The 18866-nt window shown below is 41.0% G+C and overlaps 3 protein-coding genes across 4 annotated transcripts; 1 reads left to right on the top strand and 2 right to left on the bottom strand.

The window, feature by feature from the left end:
* The first annotated feature begins 1358 nt into the window (after positions 1–1358).
* LOC129581112 (glutathione S-transferase theta-1-like) lies at positions 1359–3616 on the top strand. Its single transcript, XM_055472005.1, has 4 exons — positions 1359–1955; positions 2139–2234; positions 2380–2440; positions 2933–3616. The coding sequence occupies exons 1-4, from the start codon at positions 1741–1743 to the stop codon at positions 3287–3289; spliced, it is 729 nt and encodes a 242-aa protein (XP_055327980.1). The 5' UTR covers positions 1359–1740; the 3' UTR covers positions 3290–3616.
* A 1422-nt stretch (positions 3617–5038) lies between these two features.
* LOC129581240 (uncharacterized oxidoreductase YccK-like) lies at positions 5039–7976 on the bottom strand. Its single transcript, XM_055472206.1, has 7 exons — positions 7685–7976; positions 7239–7493; positions 6865–7023; positions 6436–6614; positions 6278–6329; positions 5951–6112; positions 5039–5432 (listed from the first exon to the last, which is right to left on the bottom strand). Exons 1-7 carry the CDS (start codon positions 7811–7813, stop codon positions 5337–5339), a joined length of 1032 nt encoding a protein of 343 aa, XP_055328181.1. The 5' UTR covers positions 7814–7976; the 3' UTR covers positions 5039–5336.
* A 451-nt stretch (positions 7977–8427) lies between these two features.
* LOC129580836 (uncharacterized) lies at positions 8428–18807 on the bottom strand. Of its 2 annotated transcripts, none has more exons than XM_055471537.1 (10): positions 18498–18807; positions 14665–14826; positions 13650–13850; positions 13409–13534; positions 13184–13292; positions 11586–11960; positions 11112–11467; positions 9828–10136; positions 9508–9659; positions 8428–9156 (listed from the first exon to the last, which is right to left on the bottom strand). In XM_055471537.1, the coding sequence occupies exons 1-10, from the start codon at positions 18547–18549 to the stop codon at positions 8866–8868; spliced, it is 2133 nt and encodes a 710-aa protein (XP_055327512.1). In that variant the 5' UTR covers positions 18550–18807; the 3' UTR covers positions 8428–8865. The 2 variants fall into 2 exon arrangements, with proteins under 2 accessions (XP_055327512.1, XP_055327513.1); XM_055471538.1 differs by lacking the exon at positions 18498–18807 and adding an exon at positions 16915–17068.
* Between the last annotated feature and the right edge of the window lie 59 nt (positions 18808–18866).

Below are 18866 nucleotides of genomic sequence, written 5' to 3'. Positions count from 1 at the left end.
ATTCGATGGTCTGAAACGAGTAAACGCACGGTTTTATGAATCTGAAATAACAATTATACTGCTAACAGTTTTATAATTTGATATTTGGTTTTTCGTAAGTAGATTTGCGGAAGATCTTTAACTGCAGGGTAATGAAAGAATCATTTTGTTCACCTAGGGAAATGAAAAGATCAAAGTAGACCAGTAGAACAAACTGCTCAGCTCTACCGTCTTCATTGTTGTAAACATGCATAGTAAATGTAAAATTAAGTAAACTATAAAATCTATAGTAAAAATGTAGAGTACGATATGTTTAGATGACTGGTGTTGTTTTGAGGTTGTTTTAGTGACTGTTGTTACTGACTGTTTTTTATGTTTTGATAACTGGTGTTGTTTTAGTGTTGTTTTAAATTTAATCTTTTACAGATGCCGGCAAGCTCTTATGGAGTGACCAAAAACTGACCCGGTGAGCAGGTGTGTTGATACTCGTAATTTGCTATACGGTATACTGTAGACCGACGAAACAAATTTTGTCAGTCAAACTGGCAAAGAGTATATACAAGCATTTGCATTACTGTGCGCGATTTATATGCGCTGCGCTTACAGCGGTCAAAGAATTGTTGGACGGGCTTGTACATATATATATGCACTATGTATTAGGTAAAAATTTTTCGTGTTTTCGCGCATAGCAAAAAGCCAGCCAGCTGTTACGCTTTATACGTACTTCACAAAAACAGGCTGCTTTAATGTAGTTAAAATTATTATACTATATTCACCATTTATTCATTGACAGACTTGCATTCTCGTACCATTGCTACAAGTATAGTACGCCGTGCTGGTACTTAGTTAATGCGGCATTTACGATTAAATAAAATCACCGCAAGGTTTCCATCACCGCATATGCAGACAAAACGTACAGGTCATTCAATGTTTGTAACATTTTGCCTCTCTCCCATGCACGTCTTTTGCACGATTGTAGTTTAGCTCTGCCAGGATGTGTGCCGTCGGTTCGCGATATTCCCGATGGATCAGGCTTCGAGGTCGGTTTCCACGGCGGTTGACCATGAAGCAAAGCGGCGTTTGGACGTCATGTCCCATCAAGTCCCATGCTTGGACTTCCGGTCCCGACTGTCTTACCAGTTACAGCTGAAGCCGTGGTAGCCCCAAGCGTCTGTGCACGTGCACTCGTTGTGGATGCATGGATGTGGGACAGTAATCAGTGCTTCCAGGCGCAGGCCAACACCGATTCGAACTGCGGAACATTCAAGAAATTTCCATTCGATGTTGCTGAGAGAGCATCCAGCCAGGCTAGCTCTACTGTCCTTCGTCACATGTACTCGCCTTAATTAACTGGGACCGGAAGTTGAATGTCCAATCCGAGATCACCTTTTATTGGATCTCGGACTACTATCGCCAATTCGGATGACCGGCCAGGATTCGAATGGCGAGACTCCGAGTGGTTGCTTGATAGTACAGTATGTCGACTGTATGTCGACTGTCGATCCGCGTACTAAAAAGTAAAAACCATAAGTATTCGTGTAACTGCCATATCGAGAGAACAGTCTACACTGACAGTTTTTGTTTTTGGTTGCTTCCGATGAACAGCTGTTCACTTATGAAGTGACTTTTCACAGTTTTATGAGTTTTATGCAACATTTGCTTTATGCAGACTTGATTTGTTGAGTGATATGAATTGTAAAGATTGGCTGCTTTCCTTCGAAATTCATTAATTTTACATTCTAAGAATACGTAATAGGGAAGATGTCGGGAGCCGGTGGGAAGTTGAAACTCTACTTTGATCTAATGTCGCAGCCATCGCGCGCTGTGGTGATATTTGCCCGTGTTAACAAAATACCATTTCAAGAGAGACAGATTGCACTCCGCAAACTGGAGCACTTGGATGACGAGTTTGCCAAAGTTAATCCCTTTAAGCGTGTTCCGGCTATGGAGGACGGAGATTTTAAATTGCTTGAGAGGTTCGCAACAACATCAAAGGATGTATATGCATCAGCATGGAGACAGTTTGTAAATTGTCAACTTTTCAGTCATATCATAGCCTTTGACTGTTTTGCTTTTCCGTTTCGTGTGAAATTGTTAAATCTTTGACGTCTGTCACGACGGCACCCTGTTTCCTGTGATTACAACCAGCTTTGTTGTAGTGGGACCATAATGCGGTACTTGGCTGACAAGTATTTGTCGTCTGAGCAACAATTCTGGTATCCCAAAGATATTCGGCTGCGTTCGAAAGTTGACGAGTACGTAATAATACCGCGGCAATTCTGTTTTGTTTTCCTTTACATATGTACTTACCTCAGTTTCGTGTATGGTGTGTCGTGTCATTAAAAATACTGGTAATACTGAGGGAGTTTTGTTCTCTTTTAATGTTTGCTTACTGGTTAGGTATTTGGACTGGCATCATCTGAACACGCGAATGAATTGCGCAGAATATTTTCGCAATCGGGTAATTCCAGCTTTTGGTTTTTGTTTGATTGCATTTTTGTGCTTAGTTATTATTATGTTTGATTTCATAGGTTATAGCACTTTGCCTCTCTTGGAATAATAAATATACCGATTTTTTTCTGGTATTTTTTGTTTTGACTTCTTTTTTATTAAATGTGTTATTTGGGTCAGACTTTGTTTGGAAAAACATATGTACAGAGTACGTACTTAGCTGCGGTTAAGCTCCTTTTGAATTGTGTTACTGCTAATATTATTTTGTAGTATTTATTATGAAATCACTCAGTTGTTTGTACTTTGAGTACGCATGAGATACTCTTTTATTTTTAATACGTAAAGATTGAAAACTGAAGTATTCTGTTGTCTTACGTTTCCGATATTTTTCTGGAAATGTTTCTCAAATGAGAAAGCTAATTAATACCTTATTGTCTTCCCAAGTTTAATATATACTTAGAAGAATTTTCGAAAATATTGTAACACGGCATGCGCTTTGCAGTTTTTGATTCCCTTAATCAAGCAGCGCCCTGTGGACATGAAAAAGCTGGAGTTCTTCCGGAAAGCAGCCGACAAGACCTTGGCAGAGATTCAGTCGTACTTCCTGGCCGATCGCCAGTTCTTTCTGGGGAGCAAAGTCAGCGTGGCCGATCTTCAGGCCTGTTGCGAAATTGCACAATTGTCCGGATGCGGTATCGATTTGGCCAGCAAACATCCCGAACTGGTTCAGTGGATGAAGAGGGTACGGGAAGCCAGCAGTCCGCATTACGACGAAGCCACTAAGTGGATATATTCCACGGGAACCAAAATGCGCCACTTAGTCAAGGAGGCCAAGTTCGATGAAGGATGCTCGGATTGAAGGGATAATCGGTTCCGAATAGACATCTTGTATTGGCTAACAATTTGCTATATCGCACATACCAATCGCATTCGCCGGTATTTTACTGGTGCAGTTTTTTATCTTGAATCCTATAGAGCTGTCTAGCAATATAGCTGTCTAACCTATATATTTTAATGCAGTTTTTTATCTTGTCTATTTATTTTGATCCACTGATAGAATGTGGAAACTTGTCGCTCAAGTCTTGATTTGCGTTCTGCTAGCTACCTAAAAGATACGACAATTTTTGAATGTGTGTTACGCATTTTTTAATGAGTTGTATTATGATGATTGAGAAAGCGCTTTTGACTTCTCAGTGACAGTGTAAACTTCATCTGTAACACAGAAACCAGGAAAAATTTTATATTAAAGCATATTCAACACGGACAGAAGAAACGTTAATTGTAAATTAAATTTTACCTTGATGTTAGTTCAGGTTAGTAATTGTACACACTCACAGTGATTTGAAGTCATTTAATTTTTACCCGGGATTTCAGTTTTTATTGCCCCCAGTTCACTGATTATGGAGCCCTTCGCTGAATTTATCTCTCGCGTTGCGGCTGTCCTTGGTTTGTTGGTGTATTTTGGAATCATAAGACGAGTCTCTTGAATCAGCGTAAGCCTACTGTAACCTGTCTCACAAATGCGAGTTTTCTCACCGTGGTATGTTATAAATTGGCAAAAATTATTTTAGTAATTAGATAATTAAAATAAAGTAATTATTATCGTCTAGTTGCGTAATAATTTATAGATTGTGAAGTAATTCGTTCGTTTATAGTAATTCGTTTGTGAAGTCAGGTGGGCAACTACTGTATACGTATGTAATGTAGGTGGGAATTGATGGCTTTCTCTTCCGGTTTGCAGATTCACTCTGTCTTAAATTGTTATACCGGTTTATTTTTGATAGCCATGCAGCGGATCCGAACCCCGACAACAATGGTAGTACAGCAGCGAGCAGTTGAGCTTTCAGTTAGACACAGGAAACGGTTTGACCGCTACTTTGATGATGGACAGACAGGACAGTTGAGGTGCAACACTGCCTTTAATTAGGCGTTCTTGCATAATTAACTGATATACGCTCTAGTCCTTTATATTTCGCTACCAGCTTTTAAGTTTTGACTAGTCCGATAGTTCGTTATCCTAACGCGGACTCCGAATTTATCCTCTGAATTTGGACTCGGTGATTGGAAGTACTTTCGCATTACCCTGCGCGTGCCCTTTGAAGATCCTGACAGATTCGGTGGAAACCGGCTAAGGTTAATTGGATACTTTCAGTTGTTCGAACCCGTATCCTTGGGACGAACAGATGACGCTATACTTAAACGGGAGATTGTCTGACAGCTCTCACCGGACGCGATGACAGGCTGATGCGATATTGATGTGCTAACAATTAAGCATACCGTACAGGAGTACATTCTGCATTCGTTCTGTGGGTGATGGGAGAGCGCGAATCAAACAAAATGTCGGCATCACGAAGAGGCAGTGCAACCGGTTATATAAAAATTCCAGCGGACCCAAAATGCACTAGATATGAGCTGTTCACGGATGCATAATTCCCCGTAGGATGCTGGACTGAAGGCTTACTGGTTAGGTAAACTATTAATCAATATGCTGCAGTACTGCGGTTATGATTCGCACACACCGCAGTTATTTCAGATATATTTTGCCGAAGCACAAGTTTCGCAGCATGCTGAAGCGTGTTCTTATTTTTACTTTTGGATACCGGAGCGGTGAGTGTAAAAAACATTCGTTCAAAGTGGTTTAACATAATAACCACACAGTTTCTGTTTGCAGCTGTGTTTAACACACTGTTACAATGCATGCAGAAAAGGGCAAACCAGATTATAAACCGTGAAGCTTTTTAAAGCGTTTTGTAGCTTTGAATCCTCGCTAACGAAAAACCGACGACATGTCTGTCAGGTAGTGTATTGTGATTTTAGGAAAATGTTCAACTCTAGCTTGCATAGACACTGAACAGCGAAATTTCACGTCGGTGTTTTGGTTCACACGGAAGAGGCAAAAATAATTTCTATTTTATTCGGGACTCCGCTGCCCACAGGTCACAGTTGGAGCCTATCTTGGCTTTCAATCTATCCGTGGCCGCTCGCAGTCTCTTCTGCGTATCCTGGAAAGTGAGAACGTACAGTAAGACTTGCGAATTCTTCGAATTCGAATTCTGCACCAACTGCCTTTTTTGAATCTAATAACTAACGTAATGTTAAAGATTAGGTATTAGAGGCTTTGAGCAGAAAACACCATAACCATACCTTAACCATCCCTTATCGTTTAGTTGGACGACCGCCATCGAGGTAGCAGTGTACAAAGTATTCAGCGAAGGCGCATAGCTGACTCTGGGTCCCTTCAGATTTAATTTGTTTTCTCGCACTGCGTGAAACGATCTCTTTCCAAAAAATTACATTTACATTCAAAAATATTTTCTCTATTCAAAAAGTGTATATCTGGGGAAGTTAAATTGGGCAGGTGTTAAGGGGAGCCTTTGAAAGTCCATCACCATACGACACGTTTGTATGGTATTCACACTTACCATACGCTCGCACTTAACCATATAGTCTGGTTAAGTGTATGGCTATGGTTAAGTGGAGCAGTTGCTCAAAGCTTCTATTATCAATTGTACGAACTTACCTGGTCTAGATGTGTGATTTTCGTGTTGGCCTCTAGCTGTTCGGGACTGCTACAGCCAACAATAACACTGGCTACATTTTCCTCTCCGAGCAGCCAGGACAAAGAAGCGCTGCTCATATCCAAACCCTTGTCGGCACAGATCTTTCGTATATTGTCGATAGCCTAAACAGAATCCCAATGTGTGACAAAAATTTGATGTAGTTCTCTACATTTACAGTATTAACTATACTCGTGCTGCAAATCCAGTATGATCGTAAATTCTTAAGGTGACTAATAAGGTCACCCAATCTGGAAATTTAATAATTGATCAATATTCAAGAACCGCACTTCGAAAGTTTCCACTTCGGCTCCGGCCTGCCCATGTCGTGCTGCAGAAGAACTGCAATAAAACGTTTATTACTGAAAAGCTGTTCGCTGTTAATCAAAGAAAAAGAAGACAATATGGCGCGAATTATTATTCGAAAACAGCAAAACAAGCTCCGCACCTGTTGCTGCTAAAAAGGCGCGTTCGCTTGCGTCCCGTGGGAATTTCGTCCACGGTATGGTACTTTCCAGTGAGCAGTCCTTGTTGCAGAGGAGAGTATGCCAAAACGGACATATTCAGCTGCTTTACTTTAGGAAGGATTTCATGCTCGATCGGACGCCAAAGCAGATTATATGCCAACTACAAGAATTACGCGTTTTCCAGCGAAAGGAAGTTGTATTTTTGACAAAGGAAAAACAAGGAAAGAAGTTAATACTTAACGCATGCAGCATATGACTTTAAACGTTCTGGTGTTAAATTTTCCGATTTTGTAAATACTTGGTACCGTAAGAAGAATAATTTTCAGCGAAGGAAAAATACCGACACGAACTCGTATATTATTTCCTTTGGTTTCCGAATAAGTACTGTAACCTGTGTTGGTCTGGTCTACCTGTGAACTGACCGCCCTGCCGCCGGCTGCTTCGAATTCATTCATATTTTCTACTCCGAAATTGCAATGGCCATAATAGCGAATGCGCCCTTTCTGCACTTCCCGTTCCAGCTGTTCGACGGCTTCTTTCATATCGGCCACGCAAATGGGCCAGTGAATCTGCAAGAAATATAATATCAATGCCATTTTACAACTTCTGGACGTATCTAGATCCAGAAAATCAGTGTGAACCAGTGACCATCAGACATCAGCCACAAAGCGACACAACACTTTTGCATGCGCAACTACAATACTGTACTACTTACGTTTTTCTCGTTTAACAGTCGTTACCCCTTTAGTGAGTACATTGTACATAGTACATACATGTATTGTACCTGATACAAGTCAATATACGTTGTCTGTAATTGCTCCAGGGATTTCGTGAGTGCCTTCTCTATGTCCGCCGCAGTATAGCCCTGCCGTCCATCCGCCAAACACTGCCCGAACTTGCTAGCGATAATAACTTGGCTGCGCTGACCACTGCCCTGCAAAATACGCCCCAACACCGCCTCCGAATTGGTGTAGGCTTCCGCTGTGTCGAAAAAATTTATTCCCAACCGTAGCGCTTTATCCACAATGGCTTTGGACGTCTGCAGCAAAAAAATTACGTAGCAAAACAACTGGAAAACAGCAGGCAGCAAGCAACTAATTTTCGGAGACATATGAAAACATAAAAGCACCGGTAGTTTCGTCAGATAGCGTTACATATGCGCACAGGACTTGTATTGTCAATGTCGTTCTGCACTTTAATTAGTTCTACGAAAGCGAAAGTACAACTCACGGCTTCGTCTTGACGATCCCAGGTTAAATCCGCGGCACCCCCATTAAACTGCCAAGTACCCAAACATATCCGAGACACATTCAGATCCGTGCCTGGCAGAGTCTGGTAACTCATTGTATTTGCAGACATTTTAATTGCTGTAGAAGGGTTCGATACAAGGAAGCCAGCCACTTTATTAACCAGGACAGAAGTAGCTGAGCTTGGTTTTTCAACTAATCCTACGAAATGCAACAGAATGGTTATAGAGGTTTCGAAGTTGCACTCCTCGTCAAGTTGATCTGTCACTGACGACTGCGCAAACGTTCCATAAGACATAGTAATACATGTACAGTACTTACGTATTGTACGAGTAGTAATAGTTTCTTGTTATCATGCCATCTTATCCGCTACTATAGGCTACTAAACCGGCTACGGTTTCTTTCTCGTATCCACTACCCATCTGCCGATAACGCGCACATGCGCGCCGTATCAGTAATCGCGATGGGCGAAAGTCATCACGCTATACGCATTTCCTGGGTGACTAGTGCTAGAGGACGAATAACTAACTGTACACTGAGACCACAGACCAAACCAAAAAATTAATTAGTAGGCAATTGTACGATAGAGTAGCCGTTCCTACGCGAATATTTTACGTGTTTGTATTACGAGTATTTTATGCCCATCCAAGCGGGCAAGTCACAGTGTCACATAGCACAGTGCCTGATCACAGCGGAAATCGGAATTCGGGCGTTTTCAGTAAGCAGTCAGCAATCATAATTTATTCCAAAATTCACGCATTGGTTACAATTAGTTATCTGAACCTGTTAGCATTCCGTAAAATCATACAACCACACAGACTAAAAGCTAAAAGGAATACCACTAAAACATCAACCGCAGCCAAAATGCAGTGCAAACATAAAATCCACCAGCTGCCGCTTCCAATTCGATTCCAAGCAGAAAAAACAAGAAATCTATAACGAGCTTGGTATCTCTGCCATCGACACCTTGCACTGCACTTAAAGAGAAGGAAATCTTATATTTCAGTGTGCAACAAAAACATTGCTAAAAGGCTAAAAACTGGCCGCAACCACTGGCGACTCAATAAAACTAAACCGCTACTATGTCCCGCGCATTCGGTCCCGTCCGGAAGAGAAAACAAATAAAACCAAAACAGAATACAAAAAACTTATACTTCTCGTTATTTAGACAAAACTTTGGCGCGCTTGTTGCGGCGGGGTGGAGGGTCCGCGGGGCGGTTTGCCGTTGTAATCCGGCACGTAGTGACCAGCGCGAATGTACTCCCCGGGGGGCGGGGCGACGGCATGGTGCACCCGCGGCATTTGGAGGGGCGACGCGGAATGCGGCAGCACTTGCACGGGGGGCGCGTGCGCGTACTGGTGGGGATTGTGGCCGTTGTGGTGGTTGCGCTGGGTGGTGGACTGGGGACTGTAGCTGTAGGCCGGAGGGGGACTAGACGGCTCAGGCTCGTGCACCTGTATCAATATGGCAGGAGTCAAATAATCGCTTGTTCCTCTAGTTGTTACATCTGAAGATACTACCCAACTCCACGGGATTTCTCTTTATTTGCCAAAAAAGTCTAGCGCACAACAGCAAATTCATTCTACCTATTCGTTATGTAGCGCTAACGACAAAACTGAAATGCATGAAAACGAACATTCTATACAAATTTGGGAAAAGCCATCCCATCAAGGACGTTAACATACGCTACTTCTAGTGATACCATCAAGAAACATACGCTACTTCTAGTGATAGTTGCTGATGTTTTAATTTCCCGGACGTCATGGCCATGCACAATACCTGGTCGACTTGTTGAGAATACTAACCTGCATGCTCATAATTACAGCTTTCATGAAGGCTGCCGCCGTCAGCGAAGCATACGGCTGCCACTCCTTATTCCGCATACCGTCCCGGTAGTCGGACATCCCTCGAATGCACATGTAATGATCCTTACGGTTACCGAATATCGATTCCAACACTAAAAGACCAGCACGGTATTACCAGAACGACCATGAGACCTGTATTGTATCTATAATCTACTAACATTCATATTTATGTTTACTAGTTTTCTTTATAATATTTCACATGCACGTTGACTAGCGCAGGGCGGTATTTAGTTTCATCTCGAGTATTAACATAAAGTTACCTGGATCAAATTCGTAATCGAATGCCAGGCAGCCATAGTGGGTTGCGAAATCCTGGCGGAGAATCTGGTCCTTGACCACGGCTCGTCCACCACCAATAGGGCCTAAATGTACACGAGGGCCGGTATCTTTGTTGCTGCCCATATCGTCCACTTCTTGCTCGCCATCGTCCACCGAGGTCGCCCGGATAGGCTGCGGATGTGACACCTGGATCACATCCGTCTCACCAATGCCCATATACAGTTTATCGGTTTCGGAAGGTGGTCGAGCGAAATTCATTTCCTGATTCTGCAGCCGTAATCGTTCCGTACCTGTTAAAACAGTTCTTTGATGCAAAAATCACTTGTCAAACGTAAAATTTATTTAAACAACATTAGCATTCATTGACACCATTTATCACATGTACACTGATAGCTTCATGTTTCAGTTGTGACTAACTGTTATTAATGTGAAACTTGTAATTCTTCAATTGTTTTTATGTGCAATTATATTGCTTCTTAGCAATTTTTACAGCAGTTGTACGCAAATAACGATTTGTTATACATGCTTATATTCTCAAATTCACAATTTCACATGAAGCGAAACAGTTCAGAATGTTATATGAAAGTTTCGAAAACATCGTGATATTGAAAGAAGAAAGCAAAGCAACAAAGATTGCATTGCATTCACATCGTAAACGCTCTGCTTTACGGTGATTTTACTGGCTATTCGGTCCTGTAACCAGAGCTTTGGGATGCATGAGTACATGTGCAGAGAGCGGCAAGCCGGTTTTGCAACCAATAAAAGTAGTAAAAGCCATTTTCTTAAATTAATCGTTCATGTATTTTAAGAGGTTCTGCATTGTGCCTAGCAAAACACCACTTATAAAAGCACTTGCAAAAGAAAAAAAGTATTTCATTTGTGCTAAATGTCAGCACAGCAAGAACGCTTTTTCCAGTGGTACAGTAGTACATGTTACCAACAAAACAGCGGAAGTGATGCTGGTATCAGTTATTCAATAACCTTCACCTGCCTTCAGTTTCCGGTCGTTTCATAACATCTTTTTCGGTTAACTCTTATTACGCCCGCATATTATGGCATTCAAAATTGTCCCAGAAAAAAAGTAATCGCCTTTCTAAACGAAATGGAATCGCTACCTGTAATGTAACAGAATGGCTCGCCTAATCGCTGTTAGCGTTTTCCTTTTAAGGCAACATTTACTTTCGCTTCGTAATAATTGCACAATCTTTCAAAAGATGATTTAAAATTTACCATAATAAATTTCAGATTTTCGTAAACGATTATACCTTCATTAATAAATTCCATCCAAGGATGGAACGTGGGATCAGCTTCGTGTATGCCGCGTAGTTGCTGTGCTAGCATCTGGAGATCCTGTTGAGGCGGTCGCCAAGACTTTGTGGCGTATGTCACTGTGCCAGCTTTGGGGTCCTTCTTAGCTTCATCGCAGAAGACATATATATAGGGATGCTTACTCTCCGCTCCCGAAGGCGCACTGGCGACCACGTCACCTAATCGGACATGCTTCTGATAGGAAGTAAAATGCGGCACCGCACCGCCAACACCCACGACGAAGACATATTCTACGCGCTGGAAAATTCCCAGCAGCCGTGTAGTGGTATTTCCAGCAGCAATTATTGCCGCCCTAAAAACGCAACAACAATCCATTCGAAACAGCACTAATAATGTTCGAAGCCCCTCGACAAAAGTAAGAAAATTACACAATTTATAAATCTAATATTTTTATATTTGAACGAACATACCGGTCATGCCCGACAGCCGGCAGTTTTGTGGACACAATCCGATGGGGGCCGATGTTTCCCAGCGTATACACGGTGCCCTCCCCCTGGGTTTGGTAGCGCACAAAGGTCTCCTTGTTGTCCATCATGGCATCCACTGCCAGCTTTTCGCAGAACAGCGCTGTAATCACCGCAATGGTAGGTTGTTCCCATGGCTGCAGACTGGGCATATGTTTGGTAATGGTAAAGGTAGTCTGGGCTTCCTGTCCCAAGGAAGATTCCGCCTCTCTAGGCGCTGACCAACGAATCCATGTACCATTGTCCAGCTGCTTAATGAGGCCTTTCTGAGCGAGAACCATCAACAACTCGTGTATGTCCGATTCACTGCTCAGAGTGCACCTGCAACGAAGGAAATAATACATCTCTTCAAATTGCTCCATTTCAATTCCCAGTACTTGCATCTGTTTAATGCCATTTTTGCACGTACATACATATAAATTATTCATTGTCCATTCATGTTTGGATACAAATATTTATAATTAATTTTGTCGAAGAGATCTTCGCGTTCGGCGATATTCGGTAACAACTGTTACGTGCGAAAGTGTTTCCCCTGTTGTCTATGCACAAGTACGCACTGTATGGCCGATAGAACAAACATTATCAGTAACACAATATCAGTTTAAATTAGAAAGCAGACCAGTCCATTTAAATATGAGGTCCTGCCTGGTGCACAAATATTTGTTCAACTGTAAAGCACGCCAAAAATAATATCGTTGAGATACCTACAATCAGTGACTAAACGAGACCCCCATCGACCTCGGGACTTTTTTTTAGAGCGAATCTGACCTCGGGATAATTTTCAGCGCATTTTTCTGATATAGAAACCATTTTTCAAAAACTTTTTCGGAAGAATAAATTTCTGACTGCCGGGGCCCCAAACGCCCCTCAAATACGTTGGGCGGCTGCAATGGCGCCACGAAAAAATGTTTTATTTTTGCGTTTTAAACACTTTTTCTAGATAAATCGATATCGCTGATTCTGAATATGCTATCAGAAAAATAGTTTAATTCGAAGAAAATAACTTTTTTCGATAAAAACAAAATTTTGCGAAATTTGTCCAAAAATTTCAAACTTTAAATTCTTCCTTCATATAACTAACACAATTTTTCTGGCAACATATTCAGAATCAGCGATATCGATTTACCTAGAAAAAGTGTTTAAAACGCAAAAATAGAACATTTTTTTTGTGGCGCCATTGCAGCCGCCCAACGTATTTGAGGGGCGTTTGGGGCCCCGGCAGTCAGAAATTTTTTCTTCCGAAAAAAATTTTGAAAAACGGTTTCTAAATCAGAAAAATGCGCTGAAAATTATCCCGAGGTCAGATTTCTCTAAAAAAAAGTCCCGAGGTCGATGGGGGTCTCGTTTAGTCACTGCCTACAATACCTCTTCTAATAAAACCATGTAAATCTAAAACCTAATCAAATGGTGTGAAATAATTTACAAAATCTTTCGAAAAAACTGTTACGGTATATAAAATCAGCTGGCACGATTATCGTGACTTATTTTAAAGAATAATAACGGCCAAATACAATACGAACGGCCAAATACAATACGTTACTAACTTGGCTATATCTTTGAAAGCGAGACCGTTAGGGAAGGCACGCTCAATCATTTCCAACAACGACTCTTCCGTCAGAATCTCAATGCGATTGCTATCGGTTTCCGCGCCAGCTGCAACAAGAGCGACACCAGCCATTCAACACCGCTCGCGATGCGTGACAATGCATAGTACACTCTAGTAATTTGTCTCCGGAGACACATGCCCAACAGATATACAGATAGCTTACGCCAACTCGGCGGCTTCGGTGGCACAGATGGCGGCGGCAATTGTTTTAGATGGATCTTCAGACACGAGATGGTCGTATAGGTTTTCTGCATTAGTTTCATCAACCGGGTAATGAAGCCCACATAGTCTAACCGCAACAACAATGACGTCAAGACAAAGATGTTAAAGATGTTCAAACGGAACCACTCGAAAAGTCAAGCTCGGTCAGTATTAAGTGATGAGAACAAAAGTTGCGGTCATACCCCGTGGGAAGGTCTCCGGATTGACCAGCTCTTTGAAATACTCTTGAGCTAGCCACATCTGTCGCTCCGGATCCACTTCCGGCTTGAACCAGAACCGGAGAAGACGCTTCTCCATCGAATGCTTACTGGTCTTCTGATCCACGAGAAAGACATTGAAGTCCAGCTGAACCTGGCACGGCAAGTGATCGCCATAATCAGCAGCTACAAAACGCCAATCAAAATCATAAAAAACAATAAAATTCAAAAGCCGATAACGGTACAGTAATACAAAGTACAAACTGTCAACTGTACAGTCAACACAATTTGTTGAAGTCATATGCATTAAACATAATATCACATAACTTTAACGTGAAATTTAAGGGATTCAATGGGAAATTTAAGGGATTGATAGTAAAACGAAAATGGTTACAGTTTTACAAATGCTTTCTGTTATCTGGATAATAATAATGAGTGAATATGCCGAAGAAAGGAGAGCGATTTGTCACGATTTTCCAAGCAGTAAGGAAAGAAAATTGTTTTATCAAATTCAAAACCTATTAATTTACCATCTAAATGTTTTTATAGTACTCTTCAGTAATTCCAACATGATTATTTCTAATTAAGACAAGATTAGGATTTGGCGACATGAACTGCATAAATCCAGTGCATCGCAATCTCTTAATCCCTATTTTTCTTTTTGAGGGTTAACTTTTCGAGCAGTCGCATGTTCAGTGTTCACGGTCAGGAAGCCGACAGCACACTGCAATCTCCAATAAAATTAGCATACTAATACTGACAGATTTAACGGCTGGCCGATCCCCAACACGCATCTCCAAGCAAATACACAACCAATATGGAATCGATTTCTCTTTAAATATTAATCGTACACTGACCCACATTCGGTACGGTCAATGCAAACTCGCTAAGAAAGCCAGCTATCTGCAGCGAGCGGTGCACGACAACAACTCATCATTTCCTCAACATGCGCACCACACGATCTTATGAACCACAAGAGGGCTCCCATCTTTGCTCTTACCATTGGACAACTGCCGATTGACAACCAGGCCTTTGTGTGTGCCCCCCGCGACAAAAGCCCCTTCCAGATTCTGCGGTTCGATGCGCTTCCGCTCCAGCTGGAGGATGGTCCAGTCGTCGCCTTTGGCGATGGGCGTTAGGATCACTTTCTCCATGGTCCCGGCTGTAAAACGTGAAACGTCATTCATCAAGCCAACGTATACGTCACTCGTCGCAGACTCACAGTCAAACGAGGCTACTGGGCCAAATCACGCTGCTGACAACTGACGGGATTAATCATTAGATATATTATCATAACCGATATACAGCTCCTGACAATCCTCTTTACAGCTTCCGGTTCAACCAGTGTGCCGGCCACTGGCAACTTTTCTCACCGCTGATACATTATGTGCCAATTTACGGGCAATTTTCTGAAGTGCCGATGCGCAGTCAAATCGCCCATACTTCGGCTGCGAACTGCATGCTCAACATCTTGGCATGCGTACACGAATGCCAAATTTTTCGAATTCAGCTGTGTTGCTAAATGAGTCGGTTAATGTTTTTTTGTCACAACAGAACATTAATTGTTTTTTTTTGAATGGCCAATCTGACAGGAATTACCTAACCAAAATGATTTCAGTTTCTAGAGTAGGCACTCACTCCACTGTCACGTCGCCACACTATTTCATAAGCTATCTAATTCTTTGTGTGCAAATAAATTCCAAATCCATAGTAAATTTTCCGCTATAAATTTGATATTAACACACATGGTAGAAAAGTACTGTAGTCGAATGCCGAATCTCAGTTTAGTAACAGACTCCGGGCCCAGACTTTTTTTATGTCTGCACTGGACTTACATTTTGAAAAATTATTGTTCGAATAAAATATGACATTGTTAGCTCGTTATTGAACGTACAGAATTATATTGTCCATACATCTCTGTGTATTTACTAACCCATGGTGTTTGAATTCCAGCTTTATGCTGTTTGGCATTATTCTTTTAGATGCCGTCTTACAGATACCGGTACTTCAGAAAAAAAAGTGCGCACTGTCCACCTAACGAATTTTAAGTACCCTACACATTCATAAAATAATGCGTACAGGGCCTTCCGTTACTAGTTGACGAAAATCCGCTCAAAATTGACAGAGCATGTCTTACAAGAGAATTGCATTATTATTTTACATGGCTTGTTGATATGTTTTAAACGACTTGACCAGCAACACCATGCGCTGCTGACAAGATTAACGACCCTGAATGTAGGAAAACAAACTGAAGAGCGTTTTAGGTTCATTAAGAAAACGCCAGCGGTGTGCAAGAATGACCGTAGGACAGCTTCTTCTCATGTTTCATCTCCCAGCAGCACTACAAGCACTTTTGTCACATACCATTATGAATAAGCTACACATTTTTCCGATTCAGCATAGATCGACTGCGACGGCCCAGCAGAAAGAAAAAACGATGACAAATTCCGGCAATTAAATCACTCTCCGCTACGCTTCAACAGCAACAATAAAGCAGGTTGGAAAATGCAGGCCTGGGTGAATATGCATGTGCTACAGCTTGTAGCAAGCACGACAATTCAATAAATATGCATCACCGAAAGTCTACAGGTGTCAGACAATCGGCGTACAATTTTTTATCGCTTATCTACACGGAAAACAAACATCCAATCCTTGTGTAAACTAATGACCACTAACGGCGCAAAAAGACTGCAGGTACAACTGCACAACAATCTCAAGTTAGTCTTTGTAGTTTGCACTGTATTTAAGCGGAATAAGAGCAAACAGAAATAATGCAAGAAAACGTCCTAACATTTACCTAGTTTTCCATAGGCAACACAGATAACAACTCTGCATTCCGACTTCGTAGTTCTGAGTTTCGTACCGTTACAATCAGAACATCAATTTTAACTTGTAAGCAACCAAAAAAAATTTGTGCCAACAGAATAAATGTATACAACTGTCCATGTATATATTTCAAGTACCGGTGTGCGCGCATGTTTGGAACTTCGTATTCACGATCAGTAAAAAAGGAAACTTCGAAAAATATCCGTAATCAAAACTTTGATCAAAAAGTTCTTAAAAGCTTATTATTAGAGCATCTTTTTATTATCTTGGTTTCTTCTAATGACCATTTACTATTTTCTAAGGGATTTAAATAATTAGCAAGTTGCAACCCTACAGACATCTCACTCCAACACAGTAACAGTTAAATACATATGAACAAGTGGAAAAGAGAGCTGTACTCGTTCTAAGTAAGTACCGTACTTACTTTTATCTCGTAACAGGCTTTGCGGGCATGAAGCAATAAAAAGCGCAGTAATGGACTACAAATCTTCCAGCGTCGATAAGAAATCAGCAAGAAAAGCCGTTGGCGCATTTAAGCTTTTGCGGGAAAAGAAAATGTGTGCACATGCGCCGTAAATTTAACGTTCAAAGCGCATAAACTTGAACTGGCAACGTCAAGAATATTATGCTCAACAGTCAACACTTCCATTTTCTGGCCGCTAAGCAAATATTTTTTAGATTTGAAATTTGAATAACAATTTCCCAGTCGAATAAGCTATTCTATATTTACATAAAATTGCCTAATATACAGGAAGTCAGTATTTTTAACCAAGGCAGTTGGTTGTTTTTAACCTTCCCATCCAACGAATAATTTTCGTCGAAAATTATCTCTACTTATTGTATTTTTCGACGCCAAAACAATTTCGTCACAGAAGTTCACTCTTCACAGTAGTTCACCAGAATAGTGCACAAAAAGGAGCTTCCGGTAGGAAATCATTCAAATTTCCTTCTGCTTGATCGTTGCAGTTCTTCTGCCAAATACCGTGCGAGGAACGGTGCTAAAATTAATGACATAAACTAATAAAATATTGCACAACTGATTTCGATATCTGATAAACCGGGCCATGATTTCTCAACCATATCAGTTTCAGTAAGCCAGCTCATTGTGCTGGGTTGGACTGGCGACATGCAAATTAATTCAACCAATTCTGTTGACTGTATGCCATACTAGCTATAGAAGCAGCTACAGTAATAACAGTATATCGGCTACGCTTACTTGTTAAAAGAAATGAAGAATTCGATTGAGGCTAAGAAACAAAAACAAATTTTTTTGCATTACCATCATCGTCTAGCATGCGTGACTTTATCATAAGCCGTCGCAAGTTGAAAAATAAATCATGCAATATTATTACTGATCATGCAGTCCTAACGTACTTATTTTTAATACACAAAGAAAGACGAAAACTTGCGGACTATAGGAACTGATTACGAGGAGCTTAATAACCTAATAACTGTAAATTACCGCGTACATCATTGAACACAATGTAAAACGATATTAAAGGGAATTCTATGCACGTCATCGAAGATTCTTCAAAGAAACCAAAACCTTAGCCAGAACAATTAACAAAACGCGTTCAAATGTTAACTCGAGATCAAAACCATCTCCTTCAGTTTCGACACGTTAAAAAACTTGATGAATATTTTGTTAAATTAATTTTAACATGTCTCGATTCATGCCAAGCAGAAACTTTCATATACAAAATTATGAATTTTTTTAAAACTGTAGTGCGTAAGTACCAATTAAAGCGATGGCAGCGTCAACAAAGTTGACAGTGAAGTAAAACCACCATGGTAAACGTAACGAACATTATACTCGTACCGACTACCGATGTGACAAAATAAATTAATAATCACGAAAACGAAATTCGGTTTCCATTTTCCAGGAACATAAAACGTAAAAACACCAGGAACATAGAACGTAAGTGCACCAGTCATAATTTTTTCGCAGTTTTATCCATAAAACTCAATTCATGTAAGAAAAACAAGTATCGGAGGAAAGGTGCTTACCGTCCTCAGTAGGTCGCTGCCCATTGCCATTCGATACAACTTTAGCAGACATTATTGTTATGGAGCTGGTGAATTTTATCGAATAAATATCGACGGCAATATCAGTCGATCGGCAGCCGATCTTCAAAAGAATGATTGTATATCTTCCCGATCCTTGTGTTTTTCGCTCATGATTCACTTCAAGAAGCCATTCAGAATACGTGTTTATTCGGAATCTGTAGGAGCAAAATATTTTTGGTGCTGTAGAACTAAATCGGCAACAATAATCAAGCTATTCAAAGTAACAACGGTGAGGACCGGGTAGACAACTTCCAACTTGCCATTCTGCGTTTCTGCTTGCGGGCCATTCACCCAAAGCAAGCGTACGTG

Source organism: Paramacrobiotus metropolitanus, unplaced genomic scaffold, assembly GCF_019649055.1.
Source record: "Paramacrobiotus metropolitanus isolate TYO unplaced genomic scaffold, Prichtersi_v1.0 Parri_scaffold0000005, whole genome shotgun sequence".
Taxonomy (NCBI): Eukaryota; Metazoa; Tardigrada; class Eutardigrada; order Parachela; family Macrobiotidae; genus Paramacrobiotus; species Paramacrobiotus metropolitanus.
The sequence above is the reverse complement of the archived record's forward strand: the minus strand, read 5'-3'. Positions and strand labels throughout refer to the sequence as shown.

Coding starts and splice junctions, on each gene's coding strand:
- LOC129581112 (XM_055472005.1), top strand. CDS start 1,741: ATGTCGGGAGCCGGTGGGAAGTTGAAACTCTACTTTGATCTAATGTCG. Junction 1,956..2,138: donor GATTTTAAATTGCTTGAGAG/GTTCGCAACAAC, acceptor GCTTTGTTGTAG/TGGGACCATAATGCGGTACT. Junction 2,441..2,932: donor CAGAATATTTTCGCAATCGG/GTAATTCCAGCT, acceptor TGCGCTTTGCAG/TTTTTGATTCCCTTAATCAA.
- LOC129581240 (XM_055472206.1), bottom strand. CDS start 7,813: ATGTCTGCAAATACAATGAGTTACCAGACTCTGCCAGGCACGGATCTG. Junction 7,024..7,238: donor CGTATATTGACTTGTATCAG/GTACAATACATG, acceptor TATTTCTTGCAG/ATTCACTGGCCCATTTGCGT. Junction 6,330..6,435: donor CGCCTTTTTAGCAGCAACAG/GTGCGGAGCTTG, acceptor GTTTTATTGCAG/TTCTTCTGCAGCACGACATG.
- LOC129580836 (XM_055471537.1), bottom strand. CDS start 18,549: ATGTCTGCTAAAGTTGTATCGAATGGCAATGGGCAGCGACCTACTGAG. Junction 13,535..13,649: donor TCCGGAGACCTTCCCACGGG/GTATGACCGCAA, acceptor TGTTGCGGTTAG/ACTATGTGGGCTTCATTACC. Junction 9,157..9,507: donor CTGTAATTATGAGCATGCAG/GTTAGTATTCTC, acceptor ATATTGATACAG/GTGCACGAGCCTGAGCCGTC.